The sequence below is a fragment of the Megalops cyprinoides genome, chromosome 21, assembly GCF_013368585.1.
Source record: "Megalops cyprinoides isolate fMegCyp1 chromosome 21, fMegCyp1.pri, whole genome shotgun sequence".
Classification (NCBI taxonomy): domain Eukaryota; kingdom Metazoa; phylum Chordata; class Actinopteri; order Elopiformes; family Megalopidae; genus Megalops; species Megalops cyprinoides.
The window spans coordinates 2,527,501-2,542,500 of NC_050603.1; the positions used below are offsets into that span (position 1 = coordinate 2,527,501).

The 15,000-nt window shown below is 45.0% G+C and overlaps 2 protein-coding genes across 4 annotated transcripts in view; both read right to left on the reverse strand.

Moving 5' to 3' along the window:
* The window catches only part of gabbr1b (gamma-aminobutyric acid (GABA) B receptor, 1b), a 64,443-nt gene extending 64,235 nt beyond the window's left edge, over nucleotides 1-208 (reverse strand). For all 3 annotated transcript variants that reach the window (XM_036515626.1, XM_036515627.1, XM_036515625.1), the window contains exon 1: nucleotides 87-208. The gene's annotated coding sequence lies outside the window, so the exon portion shown is untranslated. The remainder of the gene's footprint in view (nucleotides 1-86) is intronic.
* Nucleotides 209-5,407: 5,199 nt separating this feature from the next.
* sh3bp5lb (SH3-binding domain protein 5-like, b) lies at nucleotides 5,408-14,988 on the reverse strand. The gene is made up of 6 exons (XM_036516366.1): nucleotides 14,202-14,988; nucleotides 13,417-13,479; nucleotides 12,587-12,715; nucleotides 9,206-9,367; nucleotides 8,162-8,335; nucleotides 5,408-7,743 (listed from the first exon to the last, which is right to left on the reverse strand). Exons 1-6 carry the CDS (start codon nucleotides 14,451-14,453, stop codon nucleotides 7,177-7,179), a joined length of 1,347 nt encoding a protein of 448 aa, XP_036372259.1. The 5' UTR covers nucleotides 14,454-14,988; the 3' UTR covers nucleotides 5,408-7,176.
* Nucleotides 14,989-15,000: the final 12 nt, after the last annotated feature.

The following is a 15,000-nucleotide window of genomic DNA, read 5'->3' on the forward strand; positions in this document are numbered from 1 at the left end:
ACCACCGAGTTCAGGTTTGCCTCAACTTCACTGAATTACTTGCTACGGATGAGAGGACGTGACCGTTTGTACTACATCATACTTACAAATACAAGCCCGTTCAGAATGCCATATTTCCATCCGACACGGCTCGTCGAATAATAAACAGCAAAACGTCGTTTTGTCTCTAGCAAAAGCGTGCTTGTGTGAAACCAGCGATACTAAAATATAATTCGATACTAATATATAATAACAGGACGGTCGAATGAGCCTGTTCTGTAAATTAAATAGTGCGGTGTAGCCTCATTTTGTCAGGTGGAAATTTCGATTTGGGGGAAAAAAACACACACACACACGCACACAGTGTGAACGGACGACGCGAGAGATGGATCCACCGCCCTCCTTCTCTTCCTCCTTTCCGCTCTCCGGCGCTGTCCCTCACTCACTCCCCACGTCACGGCGCCAGACGTCACGTTAACTCTTCTCGTCTCGCCTCTACGGTACACACCGTGTAAACAGACCGGCATAGCGGCGCACATCACAGCGCTCATTGGCCGCGGGCGGATCATGCCTGCGCGTTTCCTGCATAAACACGGCCGAGGGAACCTCCCCTTTCTGCTCAGCTGAATGATAACGACATCCGACCAATCAAGGAACCCCCTCCTGTATCACTTTCAAAAACTGAGCAAAAATAGGATTCTGATAAATTCATCATGATCATATTAGATGTTAAAAGTGGGATGTAGCTATAAAATATGAATACACGTTGTAATATTTAAAATTTATATGCTGAACACAGGCCGAAAATAGGTCTCATTACTCCACGCTGATCCTGCATGGGGGATTGGTGAACTCTTTAGTGCTATTGCTCTTTAGCACTATTGCTGTGCTAAGACCGACCTTTCTGTCATGATTGTCGTCTTGAGGGAAAAAGATAGCGGTGACTGTATAAATAAGTAAAAAAATGAAAAGGAACAAGGAAAGAAACTGTAAGAATAGAGAAAGTATATATGTGGTATTTCACTTAAGCTATACTGTACATGCATGCACACACATTTCGAATGGGAAAATGTTAGGATGAAATATATGATTAGAAGATATGAGTTTTCTGCTTTTTAGCAATCTCTGGGATAAGTGCTCTGTTGAATTACATTACATTACATTACAGACATTTAACAGATGCTCTTATGCAGAATGACTTAGATCAGTTACATTTTTTTACAAGCTTATCTATTTATACAGCTGGATATTTACTGAGGCAAAAGTACCTTGCCCAAGGGTACAGCAGTGGTGCCCCAGCGGGTAATTAAACAAGCAACTTTTCGGTTATGAGCCCTGCTTCTTACCACTATGCTACATTGCCCCTTGTCTGCAAAGGGTGTGACAATGCATTTGTAAAAATGTAACAGTAAAAAAATTAATTGCAATGTTACTATGTAGCACTTTAATCATAGATGTAAAACTACTTTGATAATTTGCCACACATAATTGCAGTCAGCTGGGTTAAAATCGTTTTTTTTTTCCAGACCAGCGCCAATGCCCGGTAACCTAAAGGTACTGTATCTGCAGCATGATGAATCAGAGTTTGCTCATCAAAGACTGAGCTGTCAGGTCCGCAGTGGGAATGGCCGGTCAGCTGTATCATGTTGCTCTTCTAACCCTGCCCAGCATTATGGTCAAAAGCTTAGTGCAGCTTGAAAATCAGCACACAGAAGAGCAGCAGGCCTCCAATTACTGACTGGTTTTTAGGTCTCCCCATTTTGGCAGCAGTGTGAAAGCTGTTCCTTCAGTCAAACACTCACTGCTCACAATCTACTAGCTAAATGCTTTCAGAGAGGCAGACAAATACACATAGATAAGCTTATTTTTTTTACTATTCTGCCTTCCCATTATAAATTATTCCAGCTAGGGTTTTTATTGTGTTAATGTGCTAATTGCATTTTTTTTTCTTTTGCTACATGCATGCTTTGGAAACACAAATATATGTTTATAATGTTGTTACAGCAAAGTGAATTAAATTGAGAGGCTGAGCCCAATTTTTAAGCATATGTTACAGGTAAGTGTGTGTTTTTTTTTTTTTTTTACATTTCAGCCTACAGTCTTTTTAATGGCTTTTTTAATGGTTTCATATTTTCAAGTACAAATTTTTATCTTCAGCATAAAGTACAACAGAAACTCTGGTCAAATTAAAGTGCAGCTCATTATTCCTCCTGAGTAAAGTTCAGCAGATACGACCTTAGAAAATAAAATGTCTGGTTTAGGATGTAAAGCTGGTGATAAATTTCTTTGAAACAGCATTAAAGGCTGGAAAAAGTCATTTCCAGCACTGAAAAACCTGGACATGTTTGGAAACAGCTGGCGCTGGTCTGCGTGAAGAATATCAAGAGCTTTGTGCTGCTGTCAGGCTGAGTGAAGTTTGAAGTATTTTCTTTCCCCCCTGTCTCACACCTCTTTGTTTTCCCCTCTCTCTACTTCCCTGCTGTTTTCTCTTCTTTTCTTCCCAGGCACAAAGGATGTACTGTAAGTAGCTCACCATTAGATACATCTGAATGCCTTTTTTTTCCAGTCATGGAAAAGCACAATGGAAAATGGAGGGACACTGTACCATGTAATTTGTTTTGTGTGTGTTCAGTAAAGGATGGCTGAAAGTCAAATCTCTCACTCTCTGTCTTTCTCTCCTTCTCTCCACACTTCTATTAAACACTTTATGGAGCACCATCTCATAGCCCACTCCCTTTCTCTCTTGCTTTGCCCGTTTTTGAAAATGATGTTCGATCATGATTTTTCCTCACCACGACCCTCGATCAAGACCCCAATCCACACCTCCTACCCTTTTCCTGTCATCTTTCATCCTCCTTCACAATCACTTATCACTTTCTTCCCTTCCTTTTTCCCTTTTCTCATCCCTCTCTTCCGCACCCAACACCCCCCCCTTTCAACCGTGACCGATCCTAAGTGCATTTCTCCCTATATTTATATCGCTGCTGAATAATTGAAGCTCAGAGACAGAGGATAATCTTTCCTTTTCTCCTTCTCTCTTTAACCCTCAACGCCTGTGTAATTCTTCCAGCTTTTTGTCTGTTCCTGTCTATACCATCCACTCTCCTTAGACTGTGCTTCTGTGAAAAGAAGCTTGTGTCCTTCTTACACTTTTTAAATGTGTTTCTGCCTTTTATTGTCATAGCTCTCTTGTTTCCAAGTCACTATTGCCTCCCCCCTCCTCACCCCACGTTGGAAATGACTTTGAAAATGTTCGTTTTCGGTAAAACTTGGCCTACTTCCATATGTCCTTGGTTCTCAAGAACAAGAGGTTGGGAACTCAAGTTCGTGAGAGAAAGGTAAAGCCCACACACCACTCATAAGCTTCCCCCTAAAAATACCATCGATTTGCATAAATTCATCGTCTTCATCCCCAGGGATCGTCTTTGCCAAGATGTTAGTTTAGCTGCCCTGCATCAACCGCTAATCCTGGATGTGTGTGTGTAATCATTTCTTCGGCGGAAAAACGCAAGCCTCACAACTCTGTCCATGACATAGAAGGTATCTGCCGAGGCTTTTCAGCTAAATATAATTTGATATGAAGCTCTGAGTGGTTTTAAGGTGACATGCAGAGCCAGAGCTTGAATGATTAATTATTCAGTATTTTTTTTCACACATACATTTGAGAACAGCACAGACAATTCAAGATTGTCAGTTTCTTGCTATTGTGGGCAACATACCTAGTCCTGAATTCTGTACCAGCTGAACACAGGATTGATGGTGAAGAGGCAAAATGACTATAGAATACTACACAGGCCCAGTGACAGGGGACATGTTCATTAAATATGAGTCTCACTGTGGTTTCCCTCCCCACTGGAATGACTGGTGTTTAAAAGCAGTAGACTACCTTTTTTTTGTCTTTGAAGTAAAAGTATCTGCAAACTAAAAAGTGTTACAGAAGAAAAAAAAAATCTCCTTTCACCCAGAAGGTACCAGTGGTACCATATAGCACACGCTGTGTCAAACACCTGCTCTCTCTACATGGGGTATGAAATTATCATCTGTAAACCAAGAGAAGATCCCACAGAAGGGCCTGACCACTGAATGCAAGAGCTCAGATAAAACTGTCTGCAGGATAAGGGTTTCCATCTTCCACCACCACTGGCAGGGAACAGGAAGCTGATCAGAGACTAAATAAAATGCAAAAGGAGAAACAGCTAAACTCCAGGAAAATGTCTTAAATAAAAGTTTTATTAGAGTTAAATGCCTAAGATATTGCATAAATTACCATTTACATCATTAATAATGTTATCAGTCATATGATCAGTATTATTACACACAAACTCGACATCCACCAGACTTCATATTAACAGACTGGGGAGAAGCGGGAAACAAAGGAACAAGTTGCACTCCTCCCTCGGCCCCTTCTCCCCCGATCTCTGATCAGTAGAGTGTAAGTGACAGAACAAGCCTCTGATCTGACTGCTTCCTGGAAACTGACCAGAGATCAGCCCTACCTGAGGGGAGTGGGGAGCGAGACAGTGAATCATAATGCAACCACTGTGAGATGGAGGGGATGCTGCCAAGGGGTCAGGGGCAGGGCTAAAGAAAAAGAATGAAAGGTGAAAAAAATGCAGGAGGGAGGAGAGAGGGAAATGTTGCCAGATATTAGCAGGTATCCCCTCTCCTTCTAACCCCCTTCAACTGAAAATCTGAAGTTCCCTTTGACTTCCACATTTTTGAAACTTCCCGCTCACAGATAAATACGCCTACAACTAGGGAGAATCCCGTCCACTCTGACAACGCAGGCAGGAAAGAAAGAGCGAGGGAAAGGGGGGGATGGGACAGGTGAACCAGAAGGCAGGAAACCACGGCATGCATGTTGTCCAGTATGAGTTCCAGTTTAAACAGAAGGCATTCAATAACATGTTCAAATAAATTGCACAAGTTTCATCTTCAAAATAACATTAAAAATTATGTACAAGCTCCCTGTCTCCATCTCAGACTGCCTGTGCTCCAGCCGGGACCTGCTTCTGGGCAGTACAGTCCTCTTCTCCAGCATATCCATCTGACCAAAATCATTAATATTCATATGCTCCTTCACTCACACCCTTTTGTTTCGGCCATTGTTCTCTGGAAAATATAGCCCTGGTTGTTAAGAGCCAAGTATCATCAACAAGTATCTGAAATAAGTTTTCCGACATGTACCAAACTCTTTTTTCCTGGGTGAGATCATCTACCGTTTATTGACTTGGTCTTGGAGCAGAACAAATTACTTCTTTTTCTGAGGAAAAACTCTGAGGTGCCCTTGAAACCCGGAGTTGGCTTAAATTCGTAACAGAGGGAAAGGGTGCTGATGTGCAAGGACAGATCGTTATGCGTCAGTGAGTTTTTCTTTTGTGTTGACTCAAGAACTCAAGAAGCCACCTTTTAATCCCAAACACACACACACACACACACACACACACACACACACACACACACACACACACACACACACACATACACCAAGACCTTCTGCAGCAAGTGTCAGACCTTTGCTGTTACAAATAGGTAGTCACACCTCTGTTTTAGTCAGCGAGGGCATGATTAAAAATGCAACGCACTGTGTCGGCAAGCAAGGTTTTCAAAACTGATATGAGAAAACAAATCTATACCATGACAGGGAGATTTCCCCCAGAAATAATATTTGCAGGGAAATTTCCACCAAATTTAATTTAACATTAAAGTTGAAAGCTGTGTTGCCAGGATCAAAGCACTTGTACAATAAATTATTTATCAGGTAAAATTTTTCACACCAATTTATCACGCTATATAGTCTTTTCCTTTTTTTCCAAACTCAAGGCACTTACAAAAAATGTACAAATTTTTCCAGAAATTTGGTTAACACAAGCTCAATCTATAACTACCTCTCAATTACTTCTATTTCTGTGCTTCTCAATAAATGAGGGGCAAAATGGCCAGTTCACACCAGGGGGGTGTGACTGAAAAAGGGGTGTGTCTGAACTGAAGGGTGTGCCAATAAAAGGGGCGTGTCATGATGTAGCACAAATTATGTAAAGACAAAGGAAGCAACAAGAGGGGCTTGTGAATACAGAGGAGCATGTGTCCGACTAGAAGGGGAAAGACCCAAAGGTCAAGCAAAAGTTACTAAATGTCCATTGTTGGCCAAAGTGTGAGATCTAAATATGCACTGTTCCTTTCAAATTCTTATAACACATTCCCTCACACAAGCATGTGCATTTTTGCCTGAAGTAGAAGGAAATGAGCTAAAAAACCCCCCAAAAACATCAGTTGCAGATCTACAATTAAAAATTGAAAAATTGTAAGATGGCTAACATTTGAATCCTGTCCATGCTGACAGTGTGCAAATCTATTTGACTGACGCTGATTAAATTCACCCTTCACCACCTTATTGGCCGGTTTGTGTTACCATCGCTGCGAAGTGTTTTTTTTTTTTTTTAAATACAGCCAAGGCTTCACATCAACGCTGGCAGATGTGTTAGCGGCAGGTTGCAGAACTCATTTAAAAGTAATTACTTCCAGCTTATTGCAGCACGGTAGACCTTACCAATGAGAATGTACCGTCAAGTCTCGAGGAAATTTTTTCGCGTCACACTTGTGTCTAGCCATCGGGTATGTTTATGCTACATTTGACTTGTGAAGGTACCAAAAGCAAACCAAAATAATTTCACCCTTAAAGAGTAATCTTTAAGAGTCTGTCTGTCTATATATATATATATATATATATATATATGCATAATAATTTGATCATTTCTCATTGGGGCAGTGTCTTCATGTAAGTACCACATTCAGGATGCAGTGAGAGGTGGGGATGCTACTTTTAGCATGTTGCATGCATCTACATATCCTAAACTCTGTTATTGCGCTATACTGGCCTCCACCTTGCTCCTTGTGCATTGTTAAATCCTCTCCTCCTCACTCTCTTTGCAGTGCAGTGTCAGATCAATAGGAAGAAAAATACACTTCCCAGAATCCCCCATCACATGTATAAGTCACCCTGTTGTTTCCTTGGTAACACGTAGTGTACACATGGTGTATCCCGCCTCATTGTTTCTCTGTGAAGTGGGACCGTGATGTAGTATCAGTCTGGATGTCAGTGCCTCTCTGTGGTGTCTCTGTCTCTCGCACAGCTGTGTTAGTGTTTCTCTCGTCCTCAGACTCCGCGTCAGTTTCACTCTCTCCTCTCCCCAGCCCTCACAAGCTGACGCTCCTGTGGTGCTGCTTCTGGAAGCTCTGCTTCCTCTCCCCCGCGCTTGTGCCGCTCTGCTCCCTGACCCCATTCGCCATGCTCCCCCCTCCCCCCCTCTCGCTCTCCTCTCCTGACAGACTGACCGCGTCGCTCAGATCCCCCAGGTGCTCGACCGAGTCGCACTTCTCCAGGTCGGACGCGATGGTCTTCAGGCTCAGCACCGACATGGAGTCTGACCCCGTCTCTGGCTCCGCCCTCTCCCTCTCCCCCCAGCCTGCCTGTCTGTGTCTCTCCACCCACTGCCTGGTGTTCGCCCCGTCCACCCACTCCCTCTCCTTCTGCCCTGCTCCCCCACAAGCCCCCCCCTCCACCCCCACCCCAGAGTCTGACTCTGCCCCCACAGGGGAACTCCGCCCACCGAAAGCTCTGGGTGGCCCCCTCGCTGCCACGTTCCGCCCCCTCTGGGCGTGGATCTGCTCGCTGATTTGCTCCAGGTTGCGCAGGGCGACTGAGTAGCGAGTCTTCACCTTAGACACACGCTCCTCCAGCTGCACCACTTTAGACTTGTGCTCCTGCAAAAACACACAAACCCAGGAAGGATCACTACACTGACATCTGTATAACACACAAAAACACGCTAAACATGGCTAGGCTAAAGGCCCTACCCTTAAAGCACTTGTCCCAAAGCTCAAAAAACAATGTCATAATCATAATTAATTGTTCCCATTTCTCTGCAAATGCTGAGAGCAACTTACTCAGGTCACACAGGCTTATTTTTTTTACGTCTTAAAAGAATATGAACTCCTTTAGTGAAAATTCGGTTAAGTGCCTGTCTCAAGGGTACAACATCTGTCACAGGCACAGCTTTGACAACACAATAGACAGTAATGGCACACAGCAGCCCCAAAATAATGTAGCATTAATAACAATAAATTCCACTTGGAAGAGATAAAATATTCAATGTGTTGTGATCCTCGGGGGTGCACGCACCTCCAGGATGTGGTTGAACTGGGCCTTGAGCTCGAAGTAGGGCTTGGACTTGATGATGACCCGCTTGAGCTCCTTCTGCAGGTTTTGGACCCGGGCCTCCGCCTCCTGGCACTGCTGCGTCACCCGCTGGTGCTCCCTCTCACTGCGGAGACGCTCCTCCTCCGCCTCGTTCACCTGGCCACACCCGGAAAACCAAAAACAGGGGCTCGAACCCGGGACCGTCGCCGAGAGCTCAGCCCTCCCTCCGAGCTACGACCCTTTCTTTGGTTGGATATTCAAGGCACATAGCCGGCAACACCAAGCAGGTCTGCAAGTCAGCAGTAACAAGAGGCCAACCAAAATTTTTTATCAACAATATTTTGATGTTCTCTTGATATTGATCCTGAGGAAAGTACGGCAGCACCGCTTATTCCCTCTCCATGAGCAGGCTCTCCGTTTCTCTGCAGCACGGCTCGGGGTTTCATTAGATTTGCCCTTGGGTAATTTACTTCTACTCAATCAAGTCCACCAACACCTCTTCCTTATAATCTATTCACATTTTCATCTTTTTCCTCCACAAAGTTAAACAAAGGACTTTGTGATGCTAACACTTAGCTACAGTGCTGTGGTGTTTGTTTTGAATGGTACCATCATCCCTGGTAAACACATAATTAGTGCTCCATATGTCTCCTTCCAGCATCCTTCAGCCAGAGTGTTCAGGACTGTCCATACTGAATCACAGAAAGACAGGACCCATCATCTCCCGCTCACTGCCAAGTACCCCATCGCATTACATTACACTACACTACATCACTGTCATTAAGCAGATGCTCTTATCCAGAGCGCCTTACACAGGTTACAGTTTTACATGTTACCACTTTATACAGCTGGATATTTACTCAGGCAGTTGTGGGTTAAGGCCCTGGGGTAGCAATAGTTGCCTTGATGTAGCCCAGCCTTAAACCGTCTGAATGGATTTACACCATGACTATAAGGCGAGGCTGAAACACCGGTCCTGCCCGCACCCCCCACCCCCTCCCCCCTCCCCCGGTCGCTCGCTCATACCTTGGAGGTGGCGTGATTCAGCATCTCCTGCCAGGTGGGGTCCAGCGTGTTCTTGTCCGCCATCAGTCCCTGCTCTGCCACATACACCATCTCCCTGGCGGCTGTGTGCATGGAAACGGCCCTCTCGTACCTGAGGGCGGCCTTCTGCGTCTCCTGCTGCGCCTGCGGGGAGGACAGCCAATCACAACGCACTGAGGAGCAGTACAGCCAATCACGGTTCAGTGCGAACGAGGACAACCATTCACAGCGCCCGGAAGAGCAACACAGCCAACCACAATTCACTGCAAATGAGAACAACCAATCACAATGCACTGAAGAGCAATACAGCCAACCGCTACTAGCGAACTAACTACCTAGTCGCAGTAGCACACACTGGTTGTTGAGCTTATCAGCTTTAGCTATAATGCTATCTTGTTGGCCAGCTAAGTAGCTAGTCTCTTTCAGCTAATAATATATGATGTTGCTAATGCTACCATACCAATGTGCGCTGATGAATTAATTGTCAAGTGCTTTTGGAAGTTGGTTAAGTAGAGAAAGTGTAGGAATTTTAGATTTCCAGCTTGTCAAAACAATTGCCAGTTTGCTAAACTACTACATAAAGAAAGATTAATGTGAATTATTAATGAGTCTGAGTCAAAACTGATGAGTGAATATCTTTGTAGTTTGGATAAAAAGAAAGGCATGTCACTGTCCTGTAAGTGGAGCACTTGAAAAGGTTTGTTCATTGAGGAAGATAAATGTCAATTGTAATGCAAGAATCGCATGGAAAGGTGATCCACTACAATACCCAATTTGTTCACACATCTATGGTTTTCTTTAATATACTGTTTAATGACAAGCTGTCTGATGAAACATTAGCCGGGTGGCTCCAGCGGTACCGCCACACCCATCTGAAGGCAGCCAAGACAAGATGGACGCCAGCTCGTGCCGGAGCGCTGAAGCAGGCCTGCTGGAGGGCTCCAGCCTCACGGCGCTCTCCTTGGATCAAACGCGTCGCGGTAACCCGACACCGCCGGCTGAATATTAATTCCCTGCATCGTCATCCTCATGGGGGGAGGCAAAGAGGAAAACAAAGAGAGAGAACATCTGTCTAGGTTCACCTTGCGCCTTCACCATACTGGTGCAAAGGGCAGACTGCGCATTATTCCGGATTTTTTGGCAACAGCAGAGTATTTTTATTTTTGACATACGCTTTTATCTTAGCATATGTTATAGTGTGGCAGCAATGTAGCATATTGGCAAGGAGCAGAACTCGTAACCGAAAGGTTGCCAGTTCGATTCACCGATGGGGGACTGTTGTAGTACCCTTGGGAAAGGTACTTAACCCACAATTTCCTCACTAAATATTCAACTGTATAAATGTGTAACGTAAAAAAAACTGTAACCTTTGTAAGTCACTCTGCATTAGAGCCAATAATGTAATGTAATCTACAGTTATTTACAAGCCCTTCATGGTATAAATGCATTAAACGCACATCAGCGGAGCAAGAAAAACAAGACCATTAAGTACAAAAGATCCAGCAACACAGTGTCAAAAACAGCATTAGATTATTGCCATTTAGCAGATGCTCTCATCCAGAGCAACGTATGTACAGCAGGTTCCAATTTCATCCATTTATACAGCTGGATACCAGCCGAGGCAACTGTGGGTTAAGCACCTTGCCCAAAGGTACAGCAGGGAATTGAACGAGCAACCTTCCGGTTGCATGCCCTGCACTTTATCACTACACCACATTGCTAGCACTGCTACAGCACTCTAGCAAACAAGCATACAGCAGGAACCGTTTCAGCAGACACATTTATCCAACCAAACAATAATCCAGAAGGTTCCCAACCTCGCCGTTTTTGAGTCAGCGCACCCAACAATTCTGACATCTAATTCGGCAGGACGCTGAGCAGACTTCCACCGGAATTCAGCCCAGGTGTGTGTTTACAGGTATTTACCCTGTCCGTCCTCCGGTTCCACCCCACTGCACTCACTCACTCAGCTGCTACCCTGAGCTCTCAATCCATTACTCCACAACAGATTTCCTGAAAAGGCAGCCCCCGGGTCCCTGTGGTCAGGAGCTGTTGGCGGTGTTATTCTGGCTTGGCCACTCTGAAAGCCATTAAGACACAAGCCCTTTCACTCTCCCTGAGTTTGGGCTCCCCCTGGGGGCTGGGAGGTCCCGCAAGGAGCCCGATCCTGCCGGCGGGCTAATGTGGCGTGACGTGAGGATAGGCCAGGACCCACAAGGGGGACAGTCCTGCACACCAGGTGGGCTGAGTCAAGGTAGGACTATCCCACTCCACACTCAGCGTGCTGGGCGCAATGTCAGAGGCATATTTTATTTTTTACTTTATATATTATACATGTGTGTATACGCACACACAGACACACGCTCGCAGCGGGATGGCTAAACTGACCTTGGAATTTACTGGCACCAACATTAAATGACCACAGGAAAATGCTTATCCTTTAAACACCCGCTACATTACATTGAAAACTGTCTGATGTTTTCATATCTACCCAATAACTCATTTGCATGTGAAATGTGTTTTATCTTTCACATACACTCAGGGGAGGGTGATGGGGGGGCATACACTCAGGGGAGGGTGATGGGGTGCCATGGGGTGCCATGGGGTGCCCCCCCGTTCTGCTGGTTTTATGCTTTTGGTGAGATGACAGGGATAAGCTGAACACTGCCTGCCAAGTTTGTCTATGTCAATTTACATGTAACATATTTAATCATCATGCCAACCCAAATCATAATGGATGGGCTGCACATGAAGCACTGAAGGGCCACAGGTGGGCTCCAGTAGAGAGAGAGACACACACACACACACACACACGCGCGCGCACACACACACACAAACACGCGCACGCATATAGCCACATTTTAAATGTCTCTCCTCCTCATTCTAATCAGACAGCTCATTACTGTGCTCCACCCCAGCCTTCTGTGCCCTCCTGTGTACCGCTCGGAACACCGTAGGAAGCTCATTAGAAAGACTGACAAGCGAGGCGGGAGAACAGCAGCCGACAGACGACTTTCAAGGAACGACCGCCCTTGGACGAACACTCGGATGGATGTGTGTGCACATGCACGTACACGCGCACACAAACACACACACACAAATGCTTGCACACACACAGTAAGCCATGTTCACCCAATTAGATAATCACCAAACACACATGACCACAGGACACCACGTCTACACAATTGCACACACAGCACGCTAAGTCTACACATACTGACACGAACGCACACACAGGAATAATAAGCCATGTCTACACACAGGCATACACAAACAGGATGTGACATCCACACCTTTGTAAGCCAGCAGACACACACACACACACACACACACACACACACACACAGACACACGCACACACACCTCTTTGGCCAGCCTGCGGGCCTCGTAGTAAGGCCTGGCCTTCTCGATGCATGTCCCCAGCTGGGACCCCTGTGCGTTGAGCTTGCGGGCTGAGTCCGTCAGGATCCTCCTGTAGCTGGATCGTGCTTCCTAAGGGTGAGAGAGGCTCAGTCAGGACACACTGCAAAGCGTCAGTATTCCCCATCATTTAAACAGAACTCTACATCACACTCCGGTCCTGGAGGCCTGGCTGCTACAGTGATGAATAATAACAGACTGCATTTATTCAAGGCCTTTCATGGATGTTAAAACCCTTTACTGTGAGCTTACGTCAACCACCAATAATGTTTAATCCTCCCACGGATATGTTTTTTTTTTGCTCTAACACTCTTAATTTCTTACCCATACCAAACCTGTCTGATTCACATTTTTTGAAAATGCATTTATAATAACGCATCACAGTTGAGCAGCAGGTGCCCTTAACTCAAACATTTTGTTGCGGTGTACTGAGACCAATGTGCCTGTCTGCTGTACCCCACTAATTAAATAACCGTACTGACTAAGTAAAGGAAAAATGATCACAACAGAATCAGGTGTACACACCAGCCCAGTCTCCCCTGCCGGTCTGGACACATAAGGACAAAAAATATCGAAAGAATCTCACCACACGGATATAGTATGCCCTGTACTGTGACTTGGGCACGAGTTAAAATAAGCATCAGCTACTAGACTACGACACGGAAAACACCTTTCAAAAAGGTAAACAGTGATAACCCCCTCCATTACAGAAAACCAGGTGTCACCGTGATCACAGATAGAGCCCATTATCTGAGGAAATACGGGGAACGTACATCCAGCTGTAGCTCCAGCGTGTTGATCTCCTCGCTCGCCTGATTCAGGTGCTCCAGCTCCTCCTGGAAGAAAACAGCGTTACATTGAGAGCGTCTTCTCTCTAAACATCAGGGAATTTAATCAATAAAAAATTCCTTTAAATACTGAAACATCATGACTTGTATGATTGGAAAAACTGCTAGGTTAAAATTCATCTCTCACAGCTTAGTACAACGCGCCTTTCTATGATAATGTATTTAGGTAGGTATAGGTAATTGTTATGGGTTAAAGTATGCAATAAATGGACATAAGCAAGAGCACTTTTTAAAACAAGAGAATTGGTCATTGCTACTTTGCTAAGTGTGCTACCCACAGCGTCTCAACGGCGGCAAACCTACAGGATTTGAAAGTAAAATTTTGCGGGGTAGCTAATTGGTAATTAATCGAGTTCGTGTGGCTAACGTAATCTACACAGGTACACTACAAACAGAGCAACATGGGGCGTGAAATAAACCCAATTAGGCCAGTACTTCGTAAATCCAATCGATTGAAAGATAATTGCCAAATAGATAACTACCGAGGTTGCCTGTCCACGGCCGCGCCAAAGCGATTTAAAGGGCCACCGAGTTAGCTAGCATACGAAAACACGTTTAATAATTTAACAGTTAACAACCCCGAGTATGCCTTTAATGACAGAAGATCTTACTGCAAGCGATTTGCATTCAAAACCATGGTATCTAGATAGCTAAATTAATATAATAAATGCTAGCCTTAGTGAGGTTAGTTAGCTAGCCGTTTTCCCCACCTGAATCCTTGGGTCTAATTCTTCTTCATATTTACTGTCTTCTCTGTCATCCTCCTTCTTCACGCTGTCCATGCTCCCATTTTCCGCACTTTCTCCGTCCGTATTCTCAATCGTGTCGGCGCTTCCCCGGTCCCCTCCGCGATCCTTCCCGTCCCTCTCCTCCGCCTCTCCACCGGGCGTCTCCTCCCGCCACTCGCCGGGTTCCGAGTCCCCGGACCCGGCGGGACTTTCACGCAAGTTCCCCGGCTCCATTCCGGGCCTCCAGATTCAGAAGTATGTTGCTTGAACGATGCAGGGTGAATTGTTGCAACATGCATACATATTAATCATAACGCGTTTTATAATGCTCAGAATGTACGTGCAAGATTTTTATTTTACTGAAAAATGAGCAGTTAACTAGCGCCAGCTTTTAAAACTTGCAACTAGCCGGCTAGCCAGCGTGCTACCATTTTTTGTTTTGTTGGTAGCTATGGTATTTCTCTGCAATGCACTTGTAGCTAGCGAATTACATGAAAATGTCCCTTGAGAAATATTTCCGATAATTAAGCAGATGGCGCGTTTTAAATATCGTTTATTAATGTAGCTAGCTTGCTAACCACCTATAACGTTATCTTGTCAAGTCATTCCTTCCGTCCTCTTCGGCAGTCTTCGCCTTCCTATCCCTTCCTTGTCCACGTTCCTCATACACAGCTCGCTATCTACAGCATCCTTACACATGAACAAAAAGGTAAATACAAAACGCGTATTTTCTCGTGCCTTTTTACCCTTCGCTGCCGCCGTACACCGAGTCCGTGACTTC

Bases quoted from the DNA above. Each gene is read 5' to 3' on its own strand.
- sh3bp5lb (XM_036516366.1), bottom strand. From the start codon at position 14,453: ATGGAGCCGGGGAACTTGCGTGAAAGTCCCGCCGGGTCCGGGGACTCG. The intron at 8,336-9,205 runs GTATGAGCGAGC...GGGTGTGGCCAG, and splicing joins TGAATCACGCCACCTCCAAG to GTGAACGAGGCGGAGGAGGA. The intron at 7,744-8,161 runs GTGCGTGCACCC...GTGTTTTTGCAG, and splicing joins AGTTCAACCACATCCTGGAG to GAGCACAAGTCTAAAGTGGT.